Consider the following 24551-nt stretch of genomic DNA (forward strand, 5'->3'; position numbering starts at 1 on the left):
AAGGTGATGTACTCTAACATTCATGGCATCTGACATTTACTACAGGGAACGTTGCATGTACTTTACACATTGGGGTCTTAAGAAGTTTTGTCCTGTTTAGAACAAATGTAGTTGAGTCTGTAACATAAAATGTGTTTTTCTGACTCTTTTCTTTGAATATGCACTTGGTTTTTAGGGTCTTCAGAGAGTTGCTGAAGACCAGATATCAGGTAATATCCAAGCCTCAGAACTTAGCTGTTTTGGAGTTTAAAATGGTTTGGTGCTAAAATTATGTTGATGCCTAATTATTATTCATTAGTACCTACTTAATAGGTAAATATAATATATGCAGGCCTCGTGTGATTAGATTTACATCCTCGATTATGCTGGTTCTGTATTTTTTCTAATTCATTGAGGTATAATTGACATAAAAAAGCTGTACATGTTTATTGCATGTGACTTAATGAATTTGGAAACAGGTATGTACTTGTGAATCTATCACTATGATTTATGCCATAAACCTATCCATTCCTTCCAAATATTTTATCCCATCTTGATTAAATATTATTTTCTGAGGTCAAATCATTTAATATAAGATCTACCGTCTTTGCAAAATTTTAAGTATATATAATATTGTTGACTATAGGCACTATATTATACAAAAGATGTCTAGGATTTACTCATATTGTATAACTGAAATGTTGTACCCTTTGACTAATGTCTCCATTTTGTCACCTCATCCAAGCCCCTTGCATCTACCATTTCACTCTCTATTTCTATGTTTCTACTTTAAGTTCTGCATACAAGTGGGTTCATGTAGTATTTGTTCTTCTGTGTCTGGAATACTTTATTGAGCATGATATTCTCTAGGTCCAAACATGGTATCACAATTGGCAAGATTCCCTTCTTTTTAGAGGCTGAGTAATATTACATTATATCATATACTACATTTTTTATCCATTCAGTCATTCATTAAAATTTTTAGGATGTTTCTGTGTCTTGCTATTGTGAATAGAAAGTAAAAAACTGTAACAAACATGACAGTGAAAGTATCTCTTTTTCAACTACATCCCACCAATCAAGATGCTGGTATAATTGGTTCTTAATCCAAAACCAGGTGGAGAGAAGAGGCTGAAATAGAATATAAAAGGAAAGAGATATAGATAAACTCAGATATTTATATGGTAGAATTTTAGATTAATGACAATCATTTTCTTCTTAAAAGAAAGGCAAAGAGAGATTGTCAGACATCTGCTGGAAGAAGGAATAAAAATCTGATTTATGAGAAGATCCATGTAGTCATCTTTACTTACTCTCAAGTTCTTTATGGAGGAAGAATTTTTTACTTTAGGTGTTTAGTGTTCAGTAAATCATCAAACACTTCCCCTTCTGCATGCAAATATTATGGACATTTTGAGAAGTATATAGCATTTATCAGATTCTCTGGCAGTTAAACCATAATTTCTAATCATAGTGGTTGCTTTGGTGCAACCCTCCCTATCCTCTCACAGAGATTTATATACCACAGATTTCATGTGGAGGAAAAAGCATTTTATAAAGTTTATAAAAATGTAGAGACAATTTGCTAAAGGTAGAATACTGCTTTTCTTTGATAAGCTCAGAGGAAAAGCACATGAGTGGCCTTTGCTGTGTGACATGCCTTCCCAAGTGCCACTGAATTGGGCTGGAGTCTTTCTAGTGGTATTTACCTTCCTGCCAAGTCTTTGCCTGCTTCCAGAACCCATTGAGTGCACCTGAGTAGCTCTCCCCCCCTCCAAGTCAATTATGCCAGCTTTCATGATTTCCCCCAGGATTCACAAGTATCCTAGCTTTCACCTCTTCTGTGTTTCATGCACTAGAGTACCCTGCAGGAGACCAAGTCTCAAGAAACTGTCAAGACCCGGTCTTTCAGTCATGTCTCTGCCAGTAGCCCTTTGAAGTAATTGTGTCTCAAAAAAGTCTGGCCCTTTTGCAAAGGTTGCTTTTCAATTAAATACCATCATTTTATAGTTAGAGCAAAGAGTTCTGAGTTTTATCTCCATATCAGTAATCCCTAGGACATGCACAATATTGACTTTTTCATTTATTTTCTTATAATTTTCTTTTCATCATAATGATAAGGCACAGCAGGAAATGTATTTCTGGGGAATTGATGCTCTTAGTAAGTAGCTGGAGTCATTTAGCTTTTGTCTTTTTCTCATAATTTACCCAAGTTGTGGAGTTATTTTCCTGAAATGTCAAGTATATCTGGTGCAGACAGACAACTGGCATATTAAATTTAGAGTTCAACCAAGAGAAAAGGGAAATAGACAAGCTACCTATTCATCTAGACATTGTCACATAGTGGCTTAATGAGTAAGCTCTGGATCCCTATTGAATGTGTGCATTCAGATTTTGGTTCTTCTACTTACTTAACCTCTCTGTGCCTCAGCTTCCTTATCTACAAAATGGAGCCGATAGTATCCTTTCCACAACATCATTAGCAGTCAGGGAAATGCAGATCACAACTACACTAAGAATCCATCTAACTCCAGTTCGAATCGCAATCCTCATAATGTGGTTTCTGATAATCACATGAATGAATTCACATAAAATGCTTAAAGCATTGCCTGACAGTTGGCAAATGCCCTATGAATGCTAGTTTTTTTTAAACTATGTCATATGGTAATCTTTAGGCTTTATGCAATATTAGCCCTTTAAGGAAATGAATACAATAGAAAAGGCTCTGCCCAATCTTGCTACCACCATCATCCACACATCTATGTGACTTAAAGCCCATCTTAGTTTCAGTCACTTGAGGTGTGAAATTGGTATAAATTTTCCCTTAGCGGCTATTTGCACATATATATGTACCAGTGTGTTTGTGTCCACTCACTTTCAGTGATAAGGGAGGAGAATGGAATTAGAACACAGATTTTAAACTTTTTTTTTGCTGGTTTGGGGATGGAACCCAGGGGCATTTTACCTCCGAGCTACTCTCTCTGCCCTATTTTTTATTCTTTATTTTGAAACCAAGTCTCACTGAGCTGCAGAGGGCCTCACTAAGTAGCTGAGGCTGTCCGCGAACCACGATCCTCCGGTCTCAGCCTCCTGAATGCTGGGATTACAAGCGTGTGCCACCACGCCCGGCTCAGATTTTAAACTTCTGAAGTGGCATGAGGCACTTTACAAATACTATATGGTGACCTCTTGCCAAATACACTATGCATATTTAAGTCATAAAAGACTCTTAGAACACAATGTCCTTCCATAGCTGTATATTTTATGCATTTCAACCCAGATAGGCCATATACAGCTGGCTTTCCAAAACCTTTAAGTCCTAGGGACCTTTGAGTTTGCATTTTTCATTCACATTCTATCAGATAATGTGCATTCACTAAATATCAAATTAATTAATTTATTTATTTATTTTTGCGGGTCTGGGGATGGAAGCCAGGGGCATTCAACCTCCGAGCTACACTCCCGTCCTAATTTTTATTCTTTTATTTTTAAAACCGGGTCTCACTGAGTTGCAGAGGGCCTCACTAAGTAGCTGAGGCTGTCCGCGAACCGCGATCCTCTGGTCTCAGCCTCCCGACTAAATATCAAATTTAAAAAATGAATTTTGTACAAGTGCATTCTAATGAAATATCTAAGATGCCACATAAATGGTCCTTAGTTTTCTAGAAAGTGGTTAATGTTGCTGAATTAATATAATGTCAAGGGCTTGTCATCATTTTGGAACCAAACAAGTTGCAGTTTGTTTTGGATATGTTTCTTTAGCTATTATGATGTGGTTCAGTGGGAGAAGCAATATCCCAAACTTCTAGGATCTTACCTGAGATTTACCTTATCATTCATAAAATAGTAAATAGCAAGATTCCTACCTCTCTATCTGTAAAGAGTGAAAATAAAATTGTTGTAACAAGTGCTCAGTGAGTACTTGTTGAGAGAGTGAATGCATAAGGTATTTGGAGTGAGTGTGTGTGTGTGTGTGTGTGTGTGTGTGTGTGTGTGTGTGTGTATGTGTTTGTAAACTTCAAGCCAAGTCATATGTAGGACTTCTCATTAATGAGAGAAGGAAAGAGGAAATGTACCTTCTAGTAACAGTGTGGAAGTGGAGTTTGTTGTTTTTGTAGTCATTAAAGCTTTGGTTTTGAAGAACTTAAAGAAATACAAAGTACTATGGAAATACTTAATAACAAGTTATGAATGCAATTCTCTCCAAAAACAAAGGTTTCATAAACTACTAAAAAGTGACCTTTGGGAAGGATACTAATTTAGTATATAAGTGGGAATTTATATACTAATTTAGTATCTAAGTGGGGGAAAGAAGAGCAGATAGGAGCAAGACTATGTAAAATGCTCACAGTAATAATTGTCTTAATAGGAACAAAGACAATCCCTAACTGTCTTGCTCTTTTTATAACTAAAGGCATATTGAAGAGAAATATGCGTTTCTATTAGAAAAGGTACTCCCAGAATTTTTGCATTTAAAACTTTAAATAAAGCGCTTCCCTCTTCACAGAGAAAAATATTTCATTTATCATGTCATCAAAAGCTCATTTATGCTTGCTTTAATTTTCTAAACTGTGGTTAATAGTAAGTGGTGAAGGAAAGAAAGTCTTTAGCCTTGATTATGGTCTATAAAACAAAATTTTCACAAGCAAAAAAACAGTAAACAGAGCTAGATTTTGTCTTAGTGGTTTTTTTTGGTTTCTCTAAGATACATGCATTCTTTTTTAATTGGTACATTGTAGTCATACATTGTAATGGGGAACAAGATGGTAGAGGCATACATACACACATCATTCATTTATCCATTCCCTAATTCCCGCCCCATCCCCTCCTCCCTCTTTCCTTCCCATGTTTGGCTTAGTGATTGACTTCCATATGTTTGTGAAAGTACATCATGTACATAAGCGAATTTCCCCTTTTTCCCCTCCTATTACCCTCAGTTAGGTCTTCTTCAAATGGCTATTTGGAGTAAATCATATTCCTTTCTCACAACTTCTCTGTATGAAGCACATATTGTTTTTGTTTTTGTTTTTGTCTTGGTGGTACTGGGGTTCCTGGAAACCCTTCTACCTATGGGTAACACTCCCAGACCTATTTTTTAATATTTTTATTTGTAAACAGGTTCTCTTAAGCCAGTGCAGCTGGCTTCGAACCTGTGAGATCCTCCTGTCTCTGCCTCCCAAGCGCAGGGATTACAAGCATATGCCACCATGCCCGGATATGAAGCACATTTTAAAAATAAAGTTTTAGCCGGGCGTGGTGGCGCACGCTTGTAATCCCTGTGCTTGGGAGGCAGAGACAGGAGGATCGCGCAGGTTCAAAGCCAGACACGGGCCCTAGCTTAGGAGACCCTGTTTCCAAATAAAAATATAAAAATAGGTCTTGGAGTGTAGCCCAGAGGTAGAAGGGCTTCCAGGAACCCCAGTACCACCAAATAAATAAATAAATAAATAAATAAATAAATAAATAAATAAAATAAAAGTTTTATTTTATTGAATGTATGAATCTTTGGAGGAACCATAGAAATTTATTTTCCTGGATAACAATACACTTTATTATTTATTAATTAACTAATTAATGTTTGTGGCAATGGAGATTGAACCCAAAGGCAATCTACATCTGAGCTATACCCCCGGTCCTTTTTTGTATTTTTTATTTTGAAACTGAGTCTTACTAAGTTGTGAATAGCCTCACTAAGTAGCTGAAGCTGGCCATGAAGCTCCGATATGCTTTATTTTTTAAAGAGTGAACTAGTTGGGTGTGGTGGTGCATGCTTGTAATCCCAGTACTTGGAAGGCTAAAATTGGAATATCACAGGTTTGCAGCCAGCCTCAACAATATAGTGACACTTTCGGCAACTTAGTGAGACCCGTTTCCAAATAAAAAATAAAATAGAACTGAGGATATAGTTCAGAGATAAAATTCCCCTGGGTTCAACCCTCAGCACAACACAAAAAAGTGAACTCTAGATATGAGTGGGACCCTTACTAGGAATGGTGGTGGGTGCACACCTGTAATACTAGTACCTAGGAGGATGAAACAGGAGAATTGCAGTTCGAGGCCAACCTCAGCAACTTAACAAGACTCTATTTCAAAATTGAAAAATAAGGTACTGGTGGTCAAGTTCAGAGGTAGAATGCCCCTAGGTTATATCACCAGTACCACACACACACACAAAAAAAAAAGAATGTGACCCTTGGCTTAGTCCTCAACACCAAATGGAGGGAAAGAAATAAAACCCTGATTGCTTCTTTAAGTAGGAATCAGTCCTTCTAGCCATGAGAACCTTACACAAGTAAAAACATTTCCAGTTAATCAAGAATTGGCTGTTCCAATTGAAATCCTAGAAGACAGAAAAGAATGAAATTAGTTAAGGTTTATTTTGTTTTATTTGTGTGTGTGTGTGTGTGTGTGTGTGTGTGTGTGTGTGTGTGGTACTGGGGAAGGAACCCAGGGACATTCTACCTCTGAGCTACACCCCCCGCCCTATTTTTTATTCTTTGTTTTGAAACAGGGTCTTACTGAGTTGCAAAGGGCCTCACTAATAAGTGGCTGTGGCTGGCTGCGAACCACGGACCATGATCCTTCTCTCTCAGCCTCCCAAATGCTGGGATTTCAAGCATGCGCCACCACACCCAGCTCAGGATCATGTTTTATAAATGAAATAATTCATAGAGATGATAGCATGTAGAATGTTCAACAAGATTTTTTTTACAAAAAAAAATAGTTATTCTTTGTGTGCCCAAGTCAACTTCTAAACTACAGTGGCCTTTCCTAGACAAATTCATCTGTTGTTGTTGTTGTTGTTGTTGTTGTTGTTACTAGGGATGGAACTCAGGGGTATTCTACCTCTGAGCCACACTGCCAGCCATATTTTATTCTTTATTGTGTAACAGGATCTCACTAAGTTGCAGATGGCCTTGCTGAATTACTGAGGCTGCCCTCGAACCTGCAATCCTTCTGTCTCAGCCTCCCAATTACTGGTATTACAGGTGTGTGTCACCACACCAGACAGAACAAATTGTTTTTAAGATAAAGTTTTTAAAATATATTTTTTAATTTTTATTTTCATGTGGAACATATTGAAAATGGCATACATTCAGACTATGCTTGGTACTCTCCTCCCTCCCAACAATGAGTGTCCAGGTTAACAATGCTATATTTTTCTTTTTACACATATTTGGATGTAGCTCTTTCATTAATCAACCTTAGCCTTCTTCCTCTCCTATCCTTCCATTCTAGCTTTGGTGAGGTTTCACCTCCATTGTCTGAAGTCCCTCTGGTATCCCTAATACTCCCTAGTTTGGGCATATTAGTGGAAACATATGTCCCTTCTCCTTCTGTGCTTGGCTGATCTCTCTTAACATAATGCTCTCCGGGACTTTCCATCTCCTTGCAAATGCCATAATTTTGTTCTTCTTTATAGCAGAATAGAATTCCATTGTGTTTAATTTTCATAATTTTGCAATCCATTCATCTGTTTTGGGGGAGCTGGGTTGGTTCCACCCATATTTTGGCTATTACAAAATGTGCTGCTATGAACAAAGGTATGCATATGTTGCTATAGTTCTCTGATTTCAACCCCTTTGGAAAGATACCCAGGAGTGGTATAGCTGGATCATATGGTGGATCTATTCCCAGTTTTCTTAGGAATCTCCACACATATCTCCATAGTGGATGAACTAGTTTGCACTCCTACCAACAGTGTAAAAGAGTTCCTCTTTCCCCACATCCTCGCCAGCATTTGTTGTTATTTGATTTCTTTGTTTGCCACTCTGACTGGGGTTAGATGGAATCTCATCATAGTTTTGATTAGCTTGATGGCTAATGATGTTGAACATCTTTTCATGTATCAATTGGCCATTTGTGTCTCTTCTTTTGTGAATTTGTACACTGGAGAAAAGACAGTCTTTTCAACAAATGGTGCTGGGAGAACTGACTATCCATTTGCAGAAAGATGGAACTAAATCCTTACCTCTCACCATGCACAGGAATCAACTTGAGATGGATCAGAGACTTAGAAATTATACCAGAGACTGTGAGGCTATTAGAGGAGGGCATAGGCTCAACACTCCGACATATAGGCACAGGCAGTAACTTTCTCAACAAGACCTCCAAAGTGCAGGAAATTAAAACAATAATTAACAAGTGGGATGGCATCAAATAAAAAAGTTTCTGCTCATTGAAGGAACCATCAATAACCTAAAGAGAAAGCCTACAAAATGGGAAAAGATCTTTGCCAGCCACCACTCTGATAGAGGGCTAATTTCCAGAATATTCAAAGAGCTTAAACAACTCTACACAAGCAAAACAAACAACCGAATCAAGAAATGGGCAAATGAACTGAATAGACACTTCACAAAAGAAGAGACACAAATGGCGAATAAGATAAAGTTTTATAAATTTAAGAAACATATTTTATCTAAAATTCTTCTACACTATTTTGTTTAGCTACTTTCCTGGGTTCTCAGGAGTGTCTTGTTCCTACATCTAATGTGAAATAAACATATTCTGAATTCAGATGAAGCCAGCTTTATTAATACCTACTTAGATTTAAAGTTATTGCATAATTTGGTCCATTTTTCCTCTTATAATACTGGGGTTTGAACCTGGTTTCAAATAATTCCAGCCCTTTTTATTTTTAAGACATGGCCTTACTATGTTGCACAGCCTGTCCTCAAGCCTGCCATCCTCCTGCCTCAGTATGACAAATAGTTAGGATTACATGCATGTACTAGAATGTCCTGACAAAACGTTTAAGGTGTACGAAAGTGAAAAAGAAAAAAAAAGAAATCTTGACCGCTGGTGGGGAAGATAATGATGAACTGTTAATGAGTCTCTGACAAGGTCCTGCCACTTAGGAGTACCAACATGGCTATAGTTGCTACTCTAACTTGAGAATAAATTGTTGCAATGATATTTTTACTTAACTTGATAGGTACACCTCCTTTCTCATTCTATTTTTCTTTCTCCTTCTCCTTATTTATTTCTTTATTATTTATTTCAATCTGACCTTGTTTCCAAAAGAATAAAAAATGACCAACAAAAGTATATATAATAAAATATACAACTAAAATAGAACAATTAGGCAAATGGGAAAATATTAGTGAAAAAATAAGATGGAACCAGGCATAGTGTATGACCCAAAATTCATTACATGAAGTTTATTATGCTTGATAGGGTAGACTATAAATTTACCTCTAAGCTTTCTTGTCATAAATATGAAGAGGGAAAGATTATGAACTACATGAATCACAGTGTCTAGAAGGTGAAAGTAAACTAGTTGTTCAGAAAAGCTAATGGAGGATCAGTGAGTGATATGAACTACTTGGGCTGATGGGGCAAGAGGATGGACACATGTTGCTCTAGTATTTAGAGATATTCATTTCTTATTTCTGAGCACTCTTTCAATGAATCATTCTAATTGTTTTCACTAGTTTGTAATAGCCTTTGGAAAAAGTTATCTATCATCTACCTATTTATTTAATCATTCTATCCATCTAATGATTTATGTAATACCCTATGGCAAATATATTTTGTTCACTCTTTACATCTAATTGATATACCTTGTATTTAGAAGCCTAGTGTTCAAAACTTAAAAAAAGAAATATTGCATTACATATATTAGTTAGTGATAGGCCTGCACAAATAAATGAGTTACATTTAATAGTAACATTTAAATTTTTTTTTCAGCACTGGGTATTGAACCCAGGGACATTCTACCTCTGAGATATTTATTACAACACTGTTAGTAATAGAAAAACTGGAAATGACTTAAAATGCTTAGGCACAGAGGAGCTAGGAACTGAAAAAAAAATATCATCGTACATTATTTTCACATGTTTCTTGCGGTACTGGGAGTGCAACCCAGGAACATTTTACCTCTGCGCAACCCCCATCCTTATTTTTTATTCTTTATTTTGAAACAGGGTCTCACTAAGATGTGGAAGGCTTCACTAAGTAGCTGAGGCTGACTGCGAACTGCAATCCTCTTGTCTCAGCTTCCCAAGTAAAGCCATCACACCTGGCTTTAATAATAACATTTCTAAGTTTGCTCAATTCTAGTTAAATTAATGTTAAACAAAAATCCAGACACATTCATCAAAAATTGGAACAATACTTTCAACTGTCCTTTATGAACTATTTTTTTAATGTAGGGCTTTTCTTACAAACTAACCTTGTAGTTTCTGTATGGCTGATTTTTTAAAAGTCATTCTGCATTCAAAAATAACATCGAAATGTATTACCTGTTTGGGTATTTTGGTCCATTAGCTTTTTCCAGTGGTTTTTTCAATTAAAATTACATCGATGCCATATGGCATTTATGCTAAAACTCCCTAACTCATGAAAGAAATGTCAAAGCAGACTGAAGGAAAAAAGAGGGAGAGACTTAAAACTCATCATTGATTCTTGTCACAAGTTCCTTCAAGGACTAATTTCTAAGGTGCAATTTTTTTCAATTTTAAAAATTAATAGATTTTGTTTTGAATAGTTTTATAGTTAAGGAAAAATGAAGCAGATGATACAGATTTTCTATGTTCCCTTTCTTCTGCACACAGTTTTATCTGTTAACATTATTAGCATCAGTGCCATACATTAACTATCATTAATGAACCAGTACTGATCTATTATTAGTATCTTCATAATTTAAGGTTTACTATGTGTGCTACATGGTTTTGTGAGTTTTGACAAATGCATACTTTTGTGTGTCCTCTGTTAGAATATCAAACAGAATTGTTTGATCACCCTCAAATCCTATGCTTCACTTCACCCATCTTCTCTCCTCTCTTTTCAAACTACTGACAGCCATTATTAATCTTTAGTGTCTCTGTTGTTTTACTTTTTCTAGAATGTCATCTATTTGGAATCATACAGACTATAGACTTTTAATATCAACTTTTTCTCCTTGGTAGTACACATTGAAATTTCCTCCATGACTTTTCATGGATTGATAGCCCATTTTCCACTAGTGATGAATACTATTTTATTTTCCGTATTCACCACAGTGTGTGCATTTATTTATTAATTAATTTATTTAATTTTTGGTGGTACTGGGGTTCCTGGAAACCCTTCTAACTCCGGGCTATACTCCCAGACCTATTTTTTCTACTTTTCTTATTTATTTGGAAACAGGGTCTCTTAAACCAGCACGGCTGGCTTCGAACCTGCGCGATTCTCCTGTCTCCACCTCCCAAGCGTGGGGATCACAAGCGTGCTCCACAACGCCCAGCAGTACCACAGTGTATTTATACCTACCTCCTAAAGGGCTTTTTTTGCTTCTAATTAAGCTTTGGTAATTATAAATAAAGTTTTATAAATATTTATATGCAGAATTTTGTGTGGACATACATGAGTTTTCAAATATATTTGAATTGGGTAAATGCAAAGGAGCATACTCTCTGGGTCACATGGTAAGAGTATATGTGTTTTTGTATGAAACTGCCACACTGTCTTCTAAAGTAGCTGAATCATCAGTAATGAATAAGAATGTTGCTTTACAACCTTGCAGTATTTGATATTATAAGTTTTATAACTGTGAGTCTTCCTAATAGCTGTGCAAAATGGTATCTCATTTTTATTTTAAATTACAGTTACCTAATGACATATGGTAGTGAGCATATGTTTTATGCTTTTTGTCATCTTTATATCTTCTTCGGTGAAGTATATGTTCAGATCTTTTGCCCACCTTCAAATTGGATTCTTGAAGCCGAGCATGGTGGTGCACGCTTGTAATCCCAGCATTCACAAGGCTGAGATTGGAGGATTGCGGTTCGTGGACAGCCTCAGCTACTTAGCGAGGCCCCTTGCAACTCAGTGAGACCCTGTTCAAAAACAAAAAAAGCAAATTGGATTCTTTCCATACTATTGCATTTTATGTATTCTTTGTATATTTTGGATACAAGACCTTTATCAGATAGATGGTTTTCAAATATTTCCTTCTAGTCTATGGCTTATCTTTGTATTGTTTTGACAGATATTTTTCTTTTTCTTCTCATTATGGCACAAAAGTGATGTTTTTAATTTTAACATAATTTAATTTATGTTCTTTAAATTTCAGAAATAGTGCTTTTTATGTTATAGCTACAAACTCATTGCTAAACCCAAGGTCACTAAGATCTTCTCCATGTTTTCTTACAAAATTTTATAGTTTTGAATTTTATGGTTAAATCTATGATCCATTTTTACTTAATTTTTATTAAGGGTGTGTAGTTTCTTACCAAGAAAGATGTTAGATGTACAATTTGGTAAATAATCTTTGTCAAGAGAGGAAAATTCCCCTCTATTCCTACTTTGCTGAGAATTTTAAATTTTGAATGAAGTTATATTTAAGCAGTTACATTTTATATCTATTGATATGACCCTTTTGTTGATTTGATGGATTATATAATTTTGTATCTAGAATTATACAAAAAAATCTCTTTTCATATGTGGAATAAATCCCATTTGATTATGGTATATGTTTCTTTATATACATTGCTGAGTTTGATTTGCTAATATTTTGGTATGAGGGTTTTTTCATTTATGTTCATGAGATATATTGTTCTGTAACTTTGTCATAGTTTAATCTAATTTGGGCATTAGGTTTCTGCTGGCCTCATATAATCAGTAAGTGTTCCCTCTGCTTTTATTTTGTGGAAGAGGTTGTAGAGAATTGGCAACCTTTCTTTATTAAATGCTTGGTGGAATCACCAGTGAATACATCTAGGCTGGTTACTTTCTTCTGGTGTGATTATGTTTATTGATTCATTTTAATATAAATGATTAAAGATTATTTACTTATATTTATGTAATATTTAGTTTGTGTCTTTCAAGGAATGTCCATTCATCAATTTTCTTATTCATAGCATAGAGGGTTTTTTTTTTTTTTGTGTGTGTGTGTGTGTGTGGTTCTGGGGGTGGAACCCAGGGGCTTTCTACCTCCGAGATATACTCCCAGACCTATTTTATATTTCGTTTGGAAACAGGGTCTCACTAAGTTGCTGAGAGGCTCACTAAGTAGCTGAGGATGGCTTCGATCCTGTGTGATCCTCCTGTCTCAGCCTCCCAAGCACAGAGATTATAAACGTGCATCACCACCCCTGGCTAGAGGTTTACATAATATTCACTAACTAGCCTTTTAATATCCATGGGATCAATAGTAATAAGACTTCTTTCTTGTCTTCTATTAGGAGTTTGTGTCATCAATATTGCCCTGATTAGTTTGGCTAGATTGTTTATTTTTCTTAATCTTTCCAAACAACCAGTTTAATGTTTTGTTAGATCTGTTGATTTTCACATTTCAGTTTTGTTCATTTATGCTCATCTTTATAATTTATATTTTTGCTTGCTTTAGGTCTACATTGCTCTTCTGTCTCTAGTTTCTTTTGGTGCAATTTTAGATGATTAATTTGATATCTTTTTTTTTTACTTTTACTGTGGTGGTGGGGGTCAAACCCAGGGCCTCACACATCCTAAGCAAATGCTCTTCTTTTCTAACATATTTATTCAATGCTATAAATTTTTCATTAAGCCCTGTTTCTACTACATCTCACAAATTGTACTGCCATTACCATTTATTATCATTTTTGCTTCAAACTTCTTTGTCCCATGTTGGGTATTTTTGTTTGTGTGATTATTTTGTGGTGTAGAAATGGAACCAAGAATTTCATATATTTTAGGCAAGCATTCTACCACTGAGCTATACTACCAGTCCCGATATGTTATTTGCAAGTAATTAGAAATTGTTAACATTCTACTTTTGATTTATAGTTTAGATCCATTATTATTTGATAATATTTTTGTATGACTTTTATTCTTTAAATTTTACTAAAGTGTATTTTATAGCCCCAAATGTGAATGTCCCATGTGCAATTAAAAAGAATGTGTATTCTGTTCTTGATAGATGAAGTATTTTATCAATGTCAATGAGGTCCAGATGGTAGATGGTGCTATTCAGCTAAACTATATCCTTACTAATTTTCTGCCTAAAGAATGTGTTAGATAGTGAAAGATACTGAAGTCTATAATAGTGGAGTTTTATATTTCTTCATGCAGTTTTTTCAGCATTTTCCTCACATGGTTTGGTTCTCTGTTGTTACATATGCTTTAAAGATTGTTATATCTTTTTGGAGAACTGACCCCTTTATCACTATGCAGTACCCCACTTTATCCCTGGCATTTCTCCCTTTTACAAAATATGCTTAGTGTTAAATGAATTTGGCCACTCAAGTTATTATTTTTCTTTTAGGTTAAACATTGTTAACTGATTTTAAAACCATGAAATTTGTACATGTTTATCAGCTACTGTGTAATGTTTCAGTACATGTGCACATTGTATAATGTTTAAAGCCGGTTAAGCATATCTATCTACTCAAACATTTATCATTTCTTTGTGCTTAAAAATCTTTTTAAAATTTTTATTATTATAATATTGTTATCTATGCTTACTCACCCATGCAATAGCACAGTAGAGCTTAATATTTCTATATAACTAAAATTTAGTTAATCGACCACTCCCCATCTCTCCTCCCTCCCACTCCTGCTCTCCCTAGCCTTGACAACACGTGACAAATTTAAGTGGGAATGTAAATTAGTACAGCCATTATGGAACACAATATGAAAGTTCCTCAGGAGAATCTAGTAACCTTGATTCTACTCTCAACTTTTATGACCTCAAACTTTTTATGTTCCAAAAATGAGAAATATTATGTGGTATTTTCTGTCCCTGCCTTATTTCACTTAACAATAATAGCCAGTTCTATTCATGTTGCCATGAACCATAAGATTTCATTTTTTCAAAATTTTACTGGTGTGCTATAATAGGCTCACATAATAATGTGGATCATGTTGACAATGGCATATATTCACACAGTACTTGGTGCTCTTCCCCCTCATTTCCCTTTTCCCCTCCCTCCCAATACGGAGTGCCCATGTTAATTATGTTCTATTCACATGTACACACATATTCGAATGTAGCTTAATTAATTATCCATTAATTAACCTCATCCTTCTTCCTCCCCTTTCTACCCTTTCTGGCTTTGCTGAGGTTTCTCCTCCATTATCTGGGGTCCCTATGGTATCCCTAATACTTCTTAGCATGAGTATATTAAAGAAAACATATGTCCCTTCTCTTTCTGTGCTTGGCTAATCTCACTTAACATAATGTTCTCCAGGTCTTTCCATTTTCTTGTGAATGACATTATTTTCTTCTTTATTTCTGAGTAGAATTCCATTGTGTGTATTTCCCATAATTTTGCTATCCATTCATCTGTTTTGGGGGAGCTGGGTTGGTTCCATATTTTGGCTATTACGAATTGTGTTGCTATGAACATGGGTATGCATATGTTAACGTAGTTCTCTGATTTCAACCCCTTTGGAAAGATACCCAGGAGTGGTATAGCTAGATCATATGGTGGATCTATTCCCACCTTTCTTAGGAATCTCCACAATGGTCTGCATAGAGGCTGAACTAGTTTGCACTCCTACCAGTAGTGTAAAAGAGTTCCTCTTTCCCCACATCCTCGCCAGCATTGTTATTTGACTTCTTTATTCTTGCCACTCTGATTGGGGTCAGATCAGAGTAGTTTTGATTTGCCTCTCTGTTATTAATAATGATTTTGAACATTTTTTCATGTATCTATTGGCCATATGTGCCCCTTCTGTTGTGAAGTGTCTATTCAATTCAGTTTCCCACTTCTTAATTGGGTTGTTTGTGATGGCATCAACTAAAAAGTAGGAAACCATCATTCTGTAGAGAAAGCCTACAGAATAGGAGAAGATCTTTATCAACTACTACTCTGATAGAGGGCTAATATCCAAAGAGCTCAAAAGACTACACTAGCAAGGTTTCATTTTTTATGGCTGAATAGTATTTCATGCTGTATGTGTGTGTGTGTGTGTGTGTGTGTGTGTGTGTGTGTGTGTGTATTTGGTGGTACTGGGGTTCCTGTAAGACCTTCTACCTCTGGGCTACACTCCCAGACCTATTTATTTTATTTTATTTTATTTTTTGGAAACAGGGTTTCTTAAGCCAGCGTGGCTGGCTTCGAACCTGCGTGATCCTCCTGTCTCCGCCTCCCAAGCACGGGGATTACAAGCGTGCACAAGCACACCCGGCTGTTGTAGTATATTTTTAAGTGGAGTAATGCCTTATGCTTTGTCTTTTTTGTGCAAGGTGGTTTTGGCTATTGCAGGTTTTTATTTGCTTCCATACAAATTTTAAGATTGTTTTCTTGTTCTGTGAAGAATGTCATTGGTGTTTTGATAGGGATTACAGAATATGTATATTGCTTTGGGTAGATTGGTTTAACAATATTGATTCTTTCAATTCTTGAACATGAAATGTCTTTCCATTACTTTTGTGTGTGTGTGTGTGTGTGTGTGTGTGTGTGCTCTCTTCAATTTCTTCCATGAATGTTTTATAGTTGTATATGTAGAGATTTTTTTTTACCTCTGGTTCAACGTACCAGTATATATATATATATATATATATATATATATATATATATATATTCAGCTATATAATAAGTGGGATTGCTTTCTTTAATTTTATATCAGATGATTTGTTCTTGGCATATAGCAGTACTACTAATGTTTACATGCTGATTTTGTGTCCTGAAACATTGTTGAATGTGTTTTGTAGTTCTATTATTTTTGTTATTGTTGTTGAAATCTTTGAGGTTTTCTATATATAAGAACATATCTGCAAACAATGATACTTTGGCTCTTCTTTGCTTGTTTGGATGCCATTTATTTTCTTCTCTTTTCTGATTTTTCTTGCAAGGACCGTTAGTACTCTGTTGAATAAAAATGGTGAACCTGTGCATTCTTGTTCCAAAATTTTTTTGTGTGTGGTACTGGGGGTGGAACCCAGAGGCTTTCTACCTCCGGGCTACACTCCCAGACCTATTTTATATTTTATTTGGAAAGAGTGTCTCACTAAGTTGCTGAGAGCCTCACTAAGTAGCTGAGGCTGGCTTCGAACCTGTGCGATCCTCCTGTCTCAGCCTCCCAAGCGCAGGGATTACAAGCGTATGCCACCACGCCTGGCTCTTGTTCCAGATTTTAGAGAGGAAGATTTCAGCTTTCCTCCACTCAAAATGATGTTAGCTGTTAGTGTATTATTTGTGGCTTTTGTGAGATACCTTCCCCCTATACTCATTTTTTATCATTTTTATCATGAAGGGATGTTGAATTTATTCAACATTTTATCTGTATATATTGAAATGATTGTGATTTTTGTACTTCATTTTGTTGATGTAGTGTATCACATTTCTTGGTTTGTCTAAATTAAGTTATCCTTATATCAGTGGGATGAACCCCATATCATAATGATGAATAAGCTTTTAATATGCTGTTGTATTTGCTTTGCTAGTATTTTATTGATCTCATTTGCATCTATGTTCATTAATGATAGTGGCCTGTAGCTTTTTTGTTATTGTTTTCATTGTTATGTTTTTGTTTACTTTTAGTATCTGAGTAATGGTATTTTCATAGAATGTGGAATAATTCCCTTCTCTTCAGTATTTTTGGAATAGTTTAAGAGTTGTATTAGTTCTTTAATCCATTTAGCTCCAAGTTTTCAATTCTGTAAATATTTTAATAAAACCAACACAGGTGTATTAAAGTAGGTTGGAAATTTCAGGGTTTATATTAATATACTAATTAACATAATATATTATAATACAATAATATTGTTATATAATTATATAATTAATTGCATATTATGTACTGTATTAAATGTTTATGCATATGGCACACATGGAATGATAGAAAAAATGAGTTAAATGTTTGACAGAATTCAGCAATGAAGCCTTCAGTCTTGTTACTCATTATTGGCCAATCCAAGTTCTCTTTCTTTTTCTTCCTCTCTCTCTCTCTCTCTCTCTCTCTCTCTCTCTCTCTCTCTCTCTCTTAGGGATTAAACCCAGGGGCATTCTACTTCTAAGTTATACCCAAAACACTTTTTATACCATTTTATACCTGAGATCTTCCAGTCTCAGCCTCTCAAGTACTGGAATTATAGGTGTGTGTCACCATGTGCTTCCAATAATTCAAACTTAGTAAGGTGTGTGTGTCTAGGAATGTGTCTGTTTCTTAAAGCTTATCATATTTCTTGATGTATTTCTGTGGTGTCATTAACATTTTTTTCTAATTAGTGTTAGCATTTAACTGATATGTCCTGGGAGGTAGTAAAAGTCATTCAACCATTTAAAGAGAAGTAATAACCCACTTATACTCTTCACCTATCAAACCACATCTCGAGATTGTGTCCTTTTTTGAGTGCCATTATTTAAGTAGGACATTGGCAACACTATAGCATGTCTAAATAGTGGGGACCAGATGATGATTAGGGTATTTAAAAATCTAAGAAAATTGTTATGTCAAGATGTGTACTAAGCCAGGCATGGTGGTGCACACTTGTAATCCCAGCATTCGGGAGGCTGAGACCAGAAGATCGTGGTTTGCAGACAGCCGCAGAACTTAGTGAGGCCCTCTGCAACTCAGTGAGACCGGTTTCAAAATAAATAATAAAAAATAGGGCAGGGGGTGTAGCATGGAGGTCAAATGCCCTTGGATTCCATCCCCAGACCCGCAAAAAAAAGATGTGTATTAACTTAGTTTATTAGATATGTTTATCTATATCAAGTATCTTTATATATTATAAAATATTATACTATTTTCTATTCAGTGAAATTTTTCATGATAGCTTTGATTTTCCATTGTTTGTTCCACTGTTTCTTGGGCATAACTCTTGTTTTCTTCCCAGTAAAAAGACAGAGGAAAATTCTCTTTTATTTTGAGTATACATTATTATCTGACCAGAAAAATCAATGGACTGAACTTTCTTGCAAATAGTAGAGCCCTTGACTTCATTTCATGAGTCCTCAAGTTGCCTAGAAAAGCTGAGCACTCCTTTTCACCAGTGTTGGTTCCTTCTTCTACGTCTCCAAGGTGCCTTTTTTGAGCATTTATGGTTTTATCCATTGTCCTGTGATATAGAAATAAGGGGATTCACTGAGTAAACCCAGAGATATACTCAGTGGATTCTGAGGCATGGAATTTAGAGCAGAGTGCCCATGTGAGCTTGAGGTTTGATATAGATCCTCAGACAGTTCCCCCTGCAATATGTGTTGTTTTCTGCAGAAGAGTTCATGATCTTTTGTAATTTTCTTTTTCTATTGATCCAGTAATACTAGTAACAAAAACTTTTTAAAAGGTTATTGACTGTAAAACCTGTGGGATTTCCCTGCCATATCTCTTTTACACCAGAGAATAAATGCACTGTGTATTTCAGAAAAAAATGTCTTGTAAATAATTCATTTTACATGACCTTAGATGACTGAAATCTACAGGGATGGTATCTCTGCAGCAGTCTTCTCTCTTCTCTTTCTTCATGGTGCCCCAAGGCAAGGGAGAAAGTTCCACTCTGCTTTATTTGTCTTTGGGCTGCAATTTCTTGTAGTAGATTTTTATTTGGAAAGGGTTAAGGCAACAGGAAAATAATGAGTTTGAAATAGAACTTAAGTTTCCGCAAAGATTTTTAAGCATGTGTTTATTGGCTTATATATGTGAATGCAGCTAAAGGGTTACCTTCCCTGGGGATCACTAGTTTGTGTTGACTTCTTTGGCTTTGCAGCCATGTGACCCTCAGAAAGCACTTGCTCTCTGATCAGACTCAACTTGTGATCCCCCTGCCTCAGTTCCACAATAGCTGGGATTATAGACATGTGAATCTGTGCTCAGCATGCTTGTTGATATTTCTAAAACAAGGCTGGCATATTATCTCCTTTTAACCAATATTATATATTCATAGTACCTAGCACAGAGCTAAATATATAATAAATTATTGCTAACTAGAATTAATCAACAAATACTTTTTGTGTGTTACTGGGGATTGAAATCAAGGGCATTCTGCATATGTGCTATACTCCCGGCTCCTTTATTTATTTATTTATTTATTTATTTATTTAATGTTACTGGGGGTTGACCACTGGGATTCTACTCTGAGCTATATCCCCACCCCCATTTCAGTTTTTATTTGGAAACAGGGTCTTGCTAAATTGCTGAAAGCATTACTAAATTGATAAAGCTGGTATTGAACCTGCAATCCTCCTTTTTCAGTCTCCTAAGTACTGGGATTATAGGTGTACACCACACATCTGGCCCCATTTTATTTTTGGTTTTGAAACAGGGTCTCACTAAATTGCTGGGATTACAGGCATGCATCATCACACCTAGTTGACAAATACTTTTCACTTTCCAAATTTCTGATACTTTTAATGGATTCATTGAGTGTTTTTGTATTGGGTTAGATGATCTCTTGGCCTCCCTCAAATTTTAGAATGGAAAATTGAGAATATCTTTACTTTCAATGTGAAACTAGGCAGATTAATTATAACATAAATAGACATTATAGGAATTGCTCAATGTTCTTAATAAAACAAAACAAATGAACATGCAGTAATTGATGGAAAGGAAAAAAGGTCTCTAGGGACACACAGGTGTGAAGTAGAAGTAATCAACACAAACTAGCATCTCCTGGTGATAGTATTACTCTGGCTGCCCTCATTACTATAGCTGCACACATATTCTCAAAAGCCTCTGTAGAAAGTTAAGTTCAATCTCAAACTTATGGTCAAGTGTGCATCAAAGTTCTACAGAATTGCACTGACATCTGTTCAACATTGTTACTCATATCATTAGCCTGAAGGAAAGATGTAGGGAGCATGTTCTACCTTGTCAGGATCTAGGGCATCTTAGAGTTCACTTCTGACACAGACAACTGAAATTTTGGACTAAGTGATCCCAAGGAACTGCTGGAGTACAGTATCTCTAGTAGCTTGAAAGTGGTAAAAATTTGGATTTGTCAAGACTTATGAATTGGTATCATTCACAGTACATATGCCAGGGACCTTTGCATTTTGAAAGAAATTAAAAGAAAGTATTAAGTTGATTTTAAACACCTCAGGGAATAGTTATTTTTGTTTGTCTTTACACTCCTGTTTTCTTGAAAAGCTTATTGTAGGAGTTGTTCTTTCTTTTATATAAATGCAGAATTTCAGTCGTGTTATAACTTGTGTCTAGAAGGTTTTAGTTTGGAAAAAATGAGATGGTGATGTTACGACTTTCTCTCCCAAATCAATGACCTTAATTGGGCTTCAATCCAAGCAGTTGGGGCAGAGATGTAATCATGAATTCCTGGTCTCTGTAGAATAGATAAAGCTTTCAAGCCATGTGGAAGCTGAATTTACCAAGGAAGCTTAACAGTGATCCTTCCAGATGTTCATTTTCAAATTATTTTCATTATCAGTATAGATAACTACAGTATAGATAAGTGCATGTGTTGCTTTGTCTAGTCAGATATCAATTCAGGGGATAAATTTCTTTATAGGTCTAACAGTCTGTCATATAGTTCCCTTTAAAGTTATCTGGAGAAAAATCTACCAAAAATTATGAAATTCATTCTAGCTTTTATTCTTGGCTAATAACTTGCCTCTTTTAGGACCAAGCAGGCTAAATTGTGTGAATTTATACAGTATATAGTTTGTTGTCAAATATTTATTCCTGTCTAAAAAATGAAATGTTCTGAAATAGAATTTCATTTTAAGTGAACACGTCAATGAGATAAACAGAAACAATTTACTGATTATGATGTCTTTATACTTTGGTTCTGGATTTGCTGTATCTTTCTTGATAGTAAGACACCAACTGCTTAAGAAATAGGATGTTTTGATGCATCCACTTAACAGATATAAAGAATGTTTAAAACAGGTGCAATATCTTTGAAAAATGGATCAAACTCTTGAATTCACAGCATACTAGATGTTTTAAATAAATTAATGACATGACTGCTTAATGCTTCTTCTCTGAAATGTGTGATAATTGAGCATGAGTTTATTTATTGGGTAATTCTCCAAAACTGGTTTTTAAATCAAGAACTGTATATGACTTACTCATTAGCTTGTTTCATCGTCTTAAATTTTGAAATTTTGTTTAATTCCCAGGTTAAGATTTTGGGCAATTTATGTTGTAAAAGAGAAATGAAAATTCAAATTTGGTTGTTATAGAACACTTGTAATTTAAAGGGAGAAGAAAGATATGCTTTCAGTTCTCTTTACCTCAAAGAATTAATTGGTTTTACTCTCTGTGTTAACCATGAGGAAAACGAGTAATACATACAGATTAAAGTTCTAACTAGTCCGGTCTTTGAGAGCTTCATTTTTTTCTCTAAATCTATAGCCCAAAGTAAATTGTAACCCCAATAATTGTACTTCTGACCAGTGGTTAGTCTTGATTAGATTAAATAAAAGAATATGTGAGATGTAATGCCACTACAAAAAAATCCCAATTTCTCATTTAGCCAAATTATAATCAATATTTTTATGAAAGGCTAAAATGTTAACTGAATCTTGGCTTTTGTCATTTGAAATATAACTTGCTTGTTTAAGAATTTGTATATCTATTGGAGTTTGGATTATATGTTCAGAAAGGAAAATTGATTTATTGGAGCAAACAACTGCAGGAGTATGGGCAATGCCAGAACGAATATCAGTCAATTATATAAGGCAAATTGGAGCTTAAACACCAAGGCAATCCAGAAAACTCAAATTCACTTACATCCTGAATTTTCATAGTTTAATTTGTGTCCACTTTTATCTCTTATTTTACAGAGGCCTTTGAAATTGTTGTCCGCCATGCTAAGAACTACACCAATGCCATGTTCAAGAACAACTATCCCAGCCTGGCCCCACAAGCTTTTGAGTTTGTGGGCGAATTCTTCACGGATGTGTCCCTCTACATTTTGGGCTCTGACATCAATGTGGATGACATGGTCAATGAATTGTTTGACAGCCTGTTTCCTGTCATCTACACCCAGCTAATGAACCCTGGCCTGCCCGACTCAGCTATGGATATCAATGAGTGCCTCCGAGGAGCAAGGCGTGACCTGAAAGTGTTTGGAAATTTCCCCAAGCTTATTATGACCCAGGTTTCCAAGTCACTGCAAGTCACCAGGATCTTCCTTCAGGCCCTGAATCTCGGCATTGAAGTTATCAACACAACTGACCACCTGAAATTCAGTAAGGACTGTGGCCGTATGCTCACCAGAATGTGGTACTGCTCTTACTGCCAGGGACTGATGATGGTGAAGCCCTGTGGTGGCTACTGCAATGTGGTCATGCAAGGTTGTATGGCAGGTGTGGTGGAGATTGACAAGTACTGGAGAGAATACATTCTGTCTCTGGAAGAGCTCGTGAATGGCATGTACAGAATCTATGACATGGAGAATGTGCTGCTTGGTCTATTTTCAACAATCCATGATTCCATCCAGTATGTCCAGAAGAATGGTGGCAAGCTGACCACCACTGTGAGTACCAGTCTATAGTTTTCAGAGAAACTGGCTCTTAATGGGGTGGGGTGGCCTGTCCAGTAGCAGGTGCTGATAGAGAAAAGTGAGAAAAATAAGAGAGTGAGCAAGGATGACAACCCTCTTAACTGAATGACCTCCCAGAAATAGACAAGTGTGTTAGAACAACAGGCTATGGAGTCATAAAACCTGGCATTGGATTTTAGCTCCACCACTTCCTTGCTATGGGACATTAGGGAGTTATTTTATCTTTATGAGTCTCATTCTTTCTGATGCATGAAATAAGGATAAAAAGAATATCTGCTTCATAGGAAATAACATGTGTTAAAACACTTAGCATCTGTCTGGTGCATGGTAAGTTCAATAAATGTTAGCTATTGTTACCATTATTGTCAGTTATAATAATTTCTGTGAAGTGAGAGATATTATATTCATTTTATAATCAAGAAAATTGAAGCTTAGTGAAATTGCCACTTACCCAAAGGGATCCCTTTATAGTTAGTAGAAGAGCTGTAATTCAGAAATTGATCAGGTCTCTCTTTATGTTGGTTATCACCAATTTTTTTTTCTGATTCTGTATTCACTCCCATATCTTTAACAATGTATATCACATTACCACGTTGGGTAGTGCTTTAAGTAAACCTACACAAGTAAAACAAAATATCCATGTTCTTCAACATATATTTTATAGTTTTAATTATGCCAGTCTAAGACTGATGGAATTCATGATAGGGTAAGGACTGTACTGTAAGTGAGACAATAGTGTACTTGGTTTCAGTAATTGTTTGATTGTCATGGAACCATTGGATATACCCTTCTAGTATAGAACAGAACATACAGCCAAGAGCTCCCAGCCATATTCCCTCCCCTCCCTCCTCCTTTACTACTACTTCTCCTCCTCCTCCTCCTCCTCCTTTTCTTTCTTTCTTTCTTTCTTTCTTTCTTTCTTTCTTTCTTTCTTTCTTTCTTCTTCTTTTGCGGTACTGGGAACCCAGGGGCATTCTAGCTCCAAGGTACACCCCTATAACTATTTTTTATTATTTATTTTGAAATAAGGTCTCACTAGTCTCACTAAATTGCAGAGGGCCTCACTAAGTAGCTGAGGCTGGCTGCGAATCTATCTAAGCTTCCCAAGAACTGGGATTATAAGTGTGCACCATAATATCCGGCTGCCAGATGCCCTTAAGGTTGTGACTAATTCCTCTATGCTGCCAGATTTGTAGGGGGA

The 24551-nt window shown here is 35.8% G+C and overlaps 1 protein-coding gene across 3 annotated transcripts in view; it reads left to right on the plus strand.

Moving 5' to 3' along the window:
- GPC3 (glypican 3) overlaps positions 1-24551 on the plus strand; it is a gene marked incomplete at both ends in the record, with an annotated part of 443900 nt that overhangs the window by 219733 nt on the left and 199616 nt on the right. For 2 of the 3 annotated variants that reach the window (XM_080719494.1, XM_080719495.1), the window contains one exon: positions 22629-23323. In XM_080719494.1, coding sequence (XP_080575620.1) covers positions 22629-23323 — 695 coding nt within the window. Of the gene's footprint in view, positions 1-22628; positions 23328-24551 lie in introns of all 3 variants that reach the window. The other variant, XM_080719493.1, reaches the window with a different exon arrangement.

The sequence above is a fragment of the Muscardinus avellanarius genome, assembly GCF_963383645.1.
Source record: "Muscardinus avellanarius genome assembly, chromosome: X".
Lineage (NCBI taxonomy): Eukaryota > Metazoa > Chordata > Mammalia > Rodentia > Gliridae > Muscardinus > Muscardinus avellanarius.